Source organism: Populus euphratica, unplaced genomic scaffold (assembly GCF_000495115.2).
Source record: "Populus euphratica unplaced genomic scaffold, PopEup_1.0 scaffold36.1, whole genome shotgun sequence".
Taxonomy (NCBI): Eukaryota; Viridiplantae; Streptophyta; class Magnoliopsida; order Malpighiales; family Salicaceae; genus Populus; species Populus euphratica.
Window position 1 is genome coordinate 882453 of NW_011499908.1, and position 10918 is coordinate 893370.

Genomic DNA, 10918 nt, shown 5'->3' on the forward strand with positions numbered 1-10918 from the left:
TGTAGGGAAGGCCAATGGGTTGGTAGTGATGCAGTGCGTTAAAGTTTCAAGAGCATTTTTACTGGGAGTTAGTATTTTTGAAACTTGTGCAGAAATAAAAATGAAGGAGAGAGAAAATAGGAGCCGGGAAGAGAAAATAAAGGAGTCGGCGAGGTCTTTCTCCTCCACCGCCTAGCGTACAACTTTTCCCCGATGGCTACACGTATTTCAAAGAGACACATTTCTATGGCCATCAATAGCTTTAATTAATATGTGTATCCTTGCGAGGGAGTTTAGAGTATTTTTTATTTTAAATAATATTTTTAATATATAATGAAAAAATTTTAAAAAATAAAACTTTAAAATAGATGGGACCACATTTACGGACGGTTGCCTCAATTAATGAAGGAGCACGTGCTGCTGGTTACTGTCGCAAACCACCACCACCACCACCGATAAAAATCTATCTTGCCAGAGGCCCAGAGCTGACATTAAACGACAACAAAGGTTCTGTCTAGCATAATAATTTATTAATTTCCACACATTTCGGTATTTTTTTTATTCACCATCAACTTATATATATTTTAATTAATTATTATATACTTTTAAATTAATAATTAAATAAACTTTGAATGCTCGTTTATATTGACAATTACAGGTCTGAAATCCAAAACCACAAAAAAAAAAAAATCCCAAACTATTATCACTGAACATTTACCAAATGGTTGAATTCGGTATTTTATTCCTATGAGATTTAAGCTCCACACATTAAAAGAGAACAAAGGAGAAAGCAATTACTTAAAACTGACTTGATTATAGAGTATTTAATATTGTAGACTAGATTTTAAAATCATTTTATGGGTGTTGTACCATGTTTCCCTAACAAATTTAACACAATTAATATCTAGACATGTTTAAGGAAAAAAGTGGACAAGGATCATAATAAAAATATTTTTAATAGTATTATCTTGTGACACATTATAATAAGAAAAGTATAAAATAAAATAAAATCAATTAAAAATTATTTTGTGCTCAATGCATGGTAAAAAAGTTCATTATTGAAATTCATGTCTAAATAGAAAATGATGCATCGCGAGTTCACAGCAACATTACAAAAGCTTATGGAGTGTCCTTGAAAGAAACTTTAATAAATAAATAAATAACTTATTGCGCCTGGAAAATAATGGGCTCTAATGATAATATATGGCTAACCAAGCTATCCAGTGATTGGCATGAAGAGCCTCCTTGGCTGAGACAAAGTTTTGCCTTCTCCTTCAAACTCAAGATCCCTTTTCTGATAGCTTCACCTTCTTCATCCACTAATAACCGGTTGATGGTACTTTCGATCTTCGCTCTCTCCAGCCCATTCTCTAGTTGCATCCCAACTCTCCACACATCACTTACATATCTTGCATTAGCCATTTGGTCAGTGAAACAAGGCATACATATCATAGGAACCCCTTCACAGATACTCTCCAATGTCGAGTTCCACCCGTTGTGAGTCCAAAATGCACCAACGGCAGGATGAGCTAGCACTTCTGATTGCGGAGCCCATTTTACAATGTGCGCTCTTCCATTCAAATCCTCAAGGAACCCATTAGGCAGTGGCTCGAGCCATTCCGCGCCACGGACTAATCCAGGTCTAACTACCCACAAGAAGGGCTGCTTGCTGTTGGCTAAACCCCAGGCCACCTCCAAGAACTCGGTTTCATTTAATGCAGCAACACTTCCAAAACTCACATATACTACAGATTTCGGGGCTTGTTTGTCTAGCCAGGAAATCGAGCTTTGATCTTGTGTAAGCAGACTACTTGAAGAGGATGGGAAGCGGTTGTGAAATGGGCCAATTGGAAAGATCGGAATGGGAAATTCATGGCGCAGTGCAGCTAAGGCAGACTGTTCAAGCTCTTCGAACGTGTTCCAAATGGCTCCCGAAGATGCCTTAGTTCCATCTGTCATGCTAACTATCAAATCGTATACAGATTCTGGGTCACGCGAGTTGATCACTGGAAGGTCTTTGACTTTAAGTGGTGGAAGCTCTACCATTGGATCTTCCAACCGAGATTCTGATGTTTAAAACGACAGGGACTGTAAAGTACAATATATATAGAGCTATGGTTGGAACTTAGAAGCACTGAAGACTTAAAAAGAAGGCCCATAACAGCATATTACATAAGAAAGACAACCAAAATAACACCCAGATGAACCTGAATCAATCAACAGATCCAACACAAATGGCTACCGTAAGAAAAGGATATAAGAGTTCCCGCTGCCAAATTACGTGTCCGACTCAATCAACAATTACCACACATTGTATAAAACACAGAAACAAGATACGCATTGGAACCAGCTAGAACCCCATAAGTTGCAGAGACAATGCCCTAAAAGTCGCGGTAGTAACTTAAAAGAAGAAAATAGATATGTCAAAGTAACATATCACAGTGAGTGAGTTTAATTCAGCCTTTCATAGATTCAAAATCCGTATCTGATGGAGTAACCTACCGGAAGAGAAAGTGAAAAAAATTACCTTGTATTGGAAGATACCCCTTTTCTTTCAGAAATGGCAAGGCAGTAAAAATACGAAAAGAGGAAGCACCACCGGTCCTTAAAACTATCCTTGGAAGTTTAAGACCTTCGGAAACTGCAGTTGTGAAGTGGAAGATGGCATCTGAGATCAAGCAAGCAATAGGGTCCTCTGAAACATCAGATAGCAACTTGGACACGCAATCTCTAAAAGGGGCAACGCATTTGATGTTAAGAGATGAAACTAGAGCTATTATATCTGCGGTTGAGGCTTCAGTTTCAGTTAACTCTTCTTGAATGGAATGGAAGGTGAAGTGAGGATACTTCGAAGGATCTGGAGAGTTGAAGGTTGTGTGGATTATAGTAATGGAGAAGCCTTTGGAGTGGAGAATGTTTGCAAGTTGAATCATGGGGTTAACGTGGCCTTGTAGTGGTAATGGGAAAAGAACCAATCTGCGGCCATTTCTTTGATCAACTTGGATGTCGGTACCTGAGTTCTTCATGTTGCAGCTGCTTCTTGCAGCCAGGAACTTGGGTCTCCTCTTTTTATTTCCTTGAAATTTATAAAATTTGAATAATTAAGCGAATAGCTGGACTACCGTACTGGATATGTGCTTAGTAAAACACCCACCTTAATTTATAAAAAAACGTGTGTGTGTGTTTGGTAGTGTCCCTGCCCAACTAATGCAATGGGTAAATAGTTTTAACCATGGTTGGTAAATTAAATTTCGCTCTAAAAGACTTCTTGTTTTTTTATCAATTAATAGTTTTTTTTATTTTTTAAAATATTTTTTATTGAAAAATACATTAAAATAATACAATTTTAATTTTTTTTAAAATTTATTTTTAATATCGAAGTATGAAAATAAAAAAATAATTTAAAATAAAAATAAAATATTTTTTAAAACAAAAAAAACAAATATGCTATAACGATTTCAATACTAAAAATTTGTTAAGTATTTTTACAATATTAAGATTATTTTTAATGAGAAATGTTATTTTAAAAAGATAAATAAATAAAATAACATTTTAAATAGTGTAAATATAACTTTTTTTTATTATATATATTCTAAAAAAAACATTTGAAAATTCAATTCTATTAAAGTAGAATAAATAAGTATTTTAATTTTTTAATGATTTTAATATTATTTTTTTATATAGCTAGATTTAATTGGTTTATTTTTTTGTTGGTTCCACGTTGTTAGTTTTGATTTTTTTTAAAAATATGTAAAAATAGTATTTATAAAAAAACATTTTAATATTTTGTTTTGGCTAAAAATAAATAAATAAAAATTAATTTTTTTTTAAAAAAAACTATTCATTTAACTCTGACATCAAGCCATATTTGTCGGCAGATAAAAAAACAAAAACAGCAGTAGGAATAGAAAATTATATTTTGGACATTCAATTATCCAAGTAAATAAAATAATAATAAATAATAATCGCCAATTCTCTGGTTCCGGGGAAGAGCTGCATTGTGCTATTGTGCAAATTTTCAAAAAAGAAAAAAAAGAATTTTCAAGATTATCTTTCATGAAAGAATTAACATTCCATTTTGCCACCTAATTAACAATTTTCATATAAAAATATAGATTAAAAAGAAACTGCACATACTTTTTTTTTAGATTAATGTGGGTGTTCGGGCCAGCTTACGCGTACCACGACTCATAACAGTGCATACTTGCTCTCACTATGTAGTTGGATAGGTCGTCGTGTTCTTTTTTTTCAAGTGACACGCTTATTCACGGCTATTGGGCGGTATCTCACCGATCAAATTTTTTTTTTCTCCTTCTAAAAAAATACAAGCTGGTCCTTTACATTCTTATTATTTTAATTTTAATCTCTATTCTTTTAATTTTTAATTTTTATCTTTAATTTTTTTTGTTAGAGTTTCATTTAGTTTTAAATTAATCCTCAATTCTGATTTCTCGTATATAATATTTTTTAATTTGATAATGTTTCTTTCAATTTTTTTCTTTACCATTTTTGGTTTTCAATACATCATTCTATTCAATTATTTTTTATTTTCAATTTAACTCCATGATCAAAAAATCATTCTCACCCTCAAATTTATTTTTATTTTTATTTTTATTTTTATTCTTGTTATTTTAATTATTTTTTATTTTAAATCATTTTATGTAATTGATTTTTTTTAAATTAATTTTATCATTTTACATTTGATTTATCATGAATTGTACTTCTCATTTTTCCCATGTATAATGCTTGTGATCTCGTGACTTATCACATGTTTTAAAAAGTTATTTTTCATATAGTTTTCAAACTTGATCTGTAGGCCAGCCTATAACAAGTCCTCAATCACAGATCAGCTGAGATGATCTAAATTAACTCAATTTTTTTATATTAAAATAATATCATTTTAAAAATAAAAATTAATAAAGATCAACGGGTTTTCAATGGCTAATTGGGTTGTGGGTCAATCTGGTTTTTTGACTGAATTATATTAAGCCAACTCTCTCAGTATTCTTATAAAAAACTACCCCAGTCTAGACTCTAGATCACCCTAGTTACGAGTCAAACTGATGAGTCAAGTTAAGTTTTAAAATAATGATCTTTTGGGTTTTTTTGATTTCATTAAAAAGAATTGCTGGTTAACTCGAGTTGGTTTACCTTGTATGATCTAGGTTATATATTTATTATTGAATCTCGAGTTTAATATATCAAAATCTTTTTATTTTTTTATTCAATCATATATTTTCAAAGATTATTTATAAAAGTCATATTGATCTTATCACAACTTATCATGATTATTTTTTTAAAATAGTTTATTTATTATTATTATTAATTTTTTATCATCCTTATAACAAAATAATTTTAATTTTTTTAATAGTATAATCTAATTTTTTTTATTTTTTGGAAATGTATGCCTGCATCTAAACGATGTTGTTGTTTTTTAAAAAAAAAAACAGTACGACCCCCTACGTATCGCTTTCTTATAGCTAGTTTTAGCCCCGATCCTCATCTTGTTGGTTTAGTTTTCTCTCATATCCTTCTTCCAATTAAATCTTAGCCGCAGAAATTGAAATTTCTGGTTCGGCCTCTCGAAAGCAAATGAAATTAATCCTTGCCAGCCAAAACTCTGCAGGAGGCGATAGAAGCTTGGAGACAACTGCATTTTATGCATTCCATCCCACACCGCATCTTCACTTTAACTAGTTATTAGCGCACACGTCACCTATAGGATCCATTTATCCTATACGACCAACTAGTGGAGCCTACGGGAAATACATTTACCATTAACCCATCCATTGATCGAAGTTCAAAGATGTTTCTAGCACAAGACTACCCTTCATTGTACCCAAAAAGTCCTCCAATGGGCGACGATCCTTCAGGCCTTTACTAGATGAATGAATATTGCCTGCACATCTACACCTGGCCACTTCGAGAAAAATCGCCAGTCTCCATCTTCTATTCCTTATCGTGAAGCCCCGCGAACTCTCCATAAGACACAGCATGCTAACATCATAGGACATACCCATCTATAAATTCCTTTCTCGCATCGCCTCCAATTCGCACCAAGGAAAAGAAATACAAACAAGCAGCTCTAGTTCAACAATTAGCTAGTTTTCACTTTGCACACCTTATTTTCTCAAACAAGAAACCAAGAAAATGTCTCTTATCCCAAGCACCCTCTTTGGTGGCCGAAGAAGTAACATCTTTGATCCTTTCTCTCTTGACATTTGGGACCCTTTCCAGGACTTTCCCTTCACTAGCACAGCCATATCAGCCCCACGATCAGAGTCCGCCAACGAAACAACGGCATTCGTCAACACACGCATAGACTGGAAGGAGACCCCCGAGGCTCACGTTTTCAAGGCTGATCTCCCAGGCCTGAAGAAAGAGGAAGTCAAAGTGGAGTTAGATGAAGGTAGGGTTTTGCAAATAAGTGGAGAGAGGAGCAAAGAGAGAGAAGAGAAAAATGACAAGTGGCACAGAGTGGAGAGGTCAAGTGGGAAGTTCTTGAGGAGATTCAGGTTGCCTGAGAATGCAAAACTTGATCAAGTTAAGGCTAATATGGAAAACGGGGTCTTGACTGTGACTGTGCCTAAAGAGGAAGTCAAAAAACCTGATGTTAAGGCCATCGAGATCACCGGCTGAGACTCCACATTATATCAAGGGACCTTCGGCGGCGTGTTGCTGTGAGTCATGATAAGATTCTAATAAAGAAGTAGAGTTGTGTGTCGAAGACTTCTGAAATGGGATAATGTCATGTGTGCATGCATGGGTTTGGTTTTGTTTGGTGTGGTTTTGTTTTGTTTTGTTTGATGTTGTGATTCTGAGTTTCTGTGTTAATAAAGTTGTGTGGTGTTGTTAAATCTTCATTCTTCCGTTTTACCTTTTTTTTTTCCTTCCCTTAATTACTACGGTTTTATATTTTCCTCGATATTCAATATTTATTTATAATTTTGATATTGTTCCTTTTCTGTCTTCTGAATGCCACAAAATATCGAGGTTTCATTCCTCAATAATATCATATAAGCATGATGGATGATGCATATGACAACACCACCTTATTCTTCGTCTGAAAACTCCAAGTGCCCGGAAGCTCTTGGGCTGATGTTTTGCTTTAGATTAAGTCTCTCTCGTGGGCTATAAGGCCTATCCATACAAACGTGGTCCATAAGGCCAGCTACTATTTCGAAATTGTAAGGCTGAACTCTCGGGTGATATCAGAATCACAAAATAAGATTTTAGCCTGTTAATACGACCCCGGATCCAATGCAAACTCGGTTAGTACCTGGCATCAGACTAGCATGCATAAGCGCCCCTGCTATTGATACAATTAATCTCCGGTTTTTTTCCGCCATTTTCAGCCGATTATCCTAAAATGATCTCCCGATTAATTTCTGAGTGAATACCGATTAATATCCACCCTTTCTGAAAAGATCGGGGATTTGTTGTTGTTGCGGTCACATAATCGCCCTGGTTAATTTGTTGTTGGCGGATTTATGGGCACCATTTTTGGCTATTAGCCTATTAATTGCCATTCTTTCTTAAAGGATCGCCGATTCACTGTAGTCAAATCAAATAATCACTCTACTTATTTGTCTGATCGCCGATTATTTTCACAATTAATCTCGGAGTATTTTTCCTGGTCGCTGATCTTTATACAGCCCAAAATTAGTTATCCTGGGTCCATCTACTAAGCCCTGTTCGCCTTCGCCATCGCCATCGCCATCGCCATCACTGGCCGGTCTGCCACGGACATTACCAGAAGTGGCGTCAACCCAAAACTATCATAAATCAATCAGCCTAATTTGAGGATAAAAAACAAGACAGAGTGGAGTAGATACAATATTCGAAAAATTCAGAAGTCCGTAACAACCATCTTGCAATTGATCTAGACCCACGAGGCAAATTTTATTAATTATGTAACCTTACGAGTTATTTCCAGCAAACCCACCTGTCAAATTTTCTATTAAGACCAACTTAAATAATAGCATGTTTTGGAATCTGAAAAATATTATTTTTGAAAATATTTTTATTAGAAATGTATTAAATTAATATTTTTATTTATTTTTTAAAGTTAATTTTTAATACCATCACATCAAAACATTAAAAAATTAATTTAAAATAAAAATAATTAATAAAAAACCAGTTGAACCCGAGCCCATACAAATAAATAAAGAGAGCATCAATAAAGAAGGAGCATGGATCTCTTGATCAACCCATTAATTATAAGGTTTCGTATTGAACTAGCCCAAGATATGCGATGACTATGATTCTCCACGACATCATAAACCTAATCCCATATTATAATAAATCATATCTCTGGGATTAATAATATGACTTGACCACATGCACAAGCATGGAAAAGCGAAGCAATGAATTACGATTCAAGATCCGCGGAGTTGATCACCTCGAATGTTGTCTCATTACCAAGCTACTGCATACATCACTACATATATTTCGTGCAATCCAGTGATACACTTATTTTGTGTGGATTTCAAGCAAGTGATCAATCAAAACCAGCATTTTAATATTCGAACTCTGTTGTGGAAGAACAGTGAAGGAAATTCTATTTACGCTTCATAATATACCCGAATCATGGTTTATTGCAATTCTTATGACGACATGGGCCTAAAATCAAGATAGAAAAGATGTATTTATCAAGAATGGTGGCACCTGGCATCTGATTCTAGCTTTGCATTCCATGTATTCATTATTGGTTTCGTTGCTTGCAGGCCATTTCATATATATATATATATATAGTAGAGTTCGTTTTCGTGAGTAAAGGAAGGGCCTTTTATCTTGTCCGAACTCAAAACCAATGGGAGCATAGCTCTGACTGTACACGTTTGAATTAGGAACCGAATTATGGACCTAACCCCCACCCACTCTCCCTCTATTTCGAATTCAACTTTTAAACGAAGTGACTTCCACTTGCATCGCTTTCTCCCACTATTTCGAATTCAACTATTAAGAGTCTCAACAAAAAAAAAAAAAAAAAAAAAAAGGAACCCATGTCATGTGCCTAAATTGATTGCAATTAGAGCTCTTGTAGCTAATTTATTTGTGGCTAATTTCTGACCCTAGCTCGAAGCATGCATATTGGTCCAACGGCGAAAAAACAATTCACAGTTAATTCTTTGCTTTTATTTTTTTGGGGGGGCACTAAATAACAAGCATATCACTGTCTAATACCAGTATTAGAAAGAAAAAAGTAATCTTAGAAGCTCAAATAGATAGAATTACCTGATACTAAAATATTAATTTAATAAAAACAATATTTACTTTTCAATTCGAACCCATTTTCCCATGCCATGCCATGAGGTAACGGGGACATGACTTCACTGACAAAACCCATTCAACATACCAGTAACGCACTTGGGAAAATGAACACATACATATATAACATAAGTTATACCCGTCTCTATCCACATATATCTGTTTTTTTTTTGTTTTTTAAGAACAAAAATTTACTTAATTATAATTTATTCAAATAGGTAATTTTAAGAGGAAAAAAAATACAATTTACTTTATCTCTGTATTTTTATACCTCGTTTTTTAAAGGGATAAAAAGGTGGTGGAAATTAAAAAAAAAAACACGAAATAACTTCCTCCGAGCAACTTGATGATATTTTAAAGGTGTCTGTTTGCCTAGATGAATTGCAGATAGACTTCTTGCACAAGTATAAATGTCGTCACCCTAGCCTTAAACGTATATGTTTGTCTACATATACAATAGTCCAGTTGTAAGAGAAAAAAAAAGTCGGGTAGCCTTTGCTTTTACTCAATTCCTCCATCTCAAAACCACAAAAAAAAAAAAAAAACCTCAATCTTTGATATGGATGAACTGAATTATGTACTAATCCTATTAAAAATCTCAAATAAACATAGTAAAAAAGGTTGATTCACAAAAAAAAAAAAAAAAAGCTGCCTTCACACCGGTTGCTTGAGGTCTATTTCGATTTATTATTTTTTATCACTTGTTTTTTTGCTCAAGGATGATGGTGTCGGAAATCATTGACAATTAGTACTATAAGTATAATTTGTTAGGGTTCAATGATAATATTAATTGTTCACCAATAAACATGGAGTCCTGTTCCTTATTTTGTTCCCAAAGATAAAGACTAACTGAGTCGATCAAGAAATCGAGGATTTAGTTCAAAAAAAAAAGAGCAATTGGAGTTTCCCATTAACAACCTCCGCAAGTTGATTTTCTCTATGAAGCTTAACCGTTGCCCCAGGATTTATTAGCAATAATCAATCGCTAATTAAAAATCACTGTTTTAATCATCTACGTCTCGCAAAAATCCCATCTCACCCGTGGCAATTTTGCTTTAAGTAACTCCATTACAAGCATGCTTGGATCTAATTGATTAACTTGAATTTTCTTTCTGGTGGTAATTATTGAGATGTGTCCAAGCTAGCTTTTATGCAACAATATTAAATCCTTAATAATATTCTGTATCACAAGCAGGATAGCTATGGCATGCCGTGGTATCCTTGACGGAGATAATCTAATTTATCGAAGAAAAAAAAAGACATGTCTTTACCCTAAGCAAGCATCCCTTGTATCCCATTCATGAAATAGTAAATCGAGGTGAGGGAGGCCACTAAGGTTTGACTAAGTCAACAATGTGCTGTCCACAGAGCACCAAATCACAACTACCGAAGATGTTCTCTCACTCTTTTTGAAAAAAAGAAAGAAAGAAAGAACCGCGAAAACTATTTAATAGACCTCTGAACATGGAAAGTGACCTAAAACACATAACAGCAAGCACTACATGGGCCCCATCAAAATCAGCCAAAAGAACGTACGGCAAATGTTACTCCGTCCCCCCTCCCCCAATCTTTATCCACCATCTCTGCTGCTTCACGCTGAAGCAAAGATCCTTTCTACATCAGCTTAACTTTTTCTTTATTTCTTTTGTGTTAAAGCGAGTATATATTA

The 10918-nt window shown here is 34.3% G+C and overlaps 2 protein-coding genes across 2 annotated transcripts; one reads left to right on the forward strand and one right to left on the reverse strand.

Moving 5' to 3' along the window:
- Nucleotides 1-1114: 1114 nt before the first annotated feature.
- On the reverse strand, nt 1115-3061 carry LOC105133649 (UDP-glycosyltransferase 76F1-like). The gene is made up of 2 exons (XM_011037730.1): nt 2507-3061; nt 1115-2045 (listed from the first exon to the last, which is right to left on the reverse strand). The coding sequence occupies exons 1-2, from the start codon at nt 3003-3005 to the stop codon at nt 1144-1146; spliced, it is 1401 nt and encodes a 466-aa protein (XP_011036032.1). The 5' UTR covers nt 3006-3061; the 3' UTR covers nt 1115-1143.
- A 2950-nt stretch (nt 3062-6011) lies between these two features.
- On the forward strand, nt 6012-6754 carry LOC105133648 (18.1 kDa class I heat shock protein-like). The gene has a single exon (XM_011037729.1). It carries the CDS (start codon nt 6130-6132, stop codon nt 6616-6618), a length of 489 nt encoding a protein of 162 aa, XP_011036031.1. The 5' UTR covers nt 6012-6129; the 3' UTR covers nt 6619-6754.
- Nucleotides 6755-10918: the final 4164 nt, after the last annotated feature.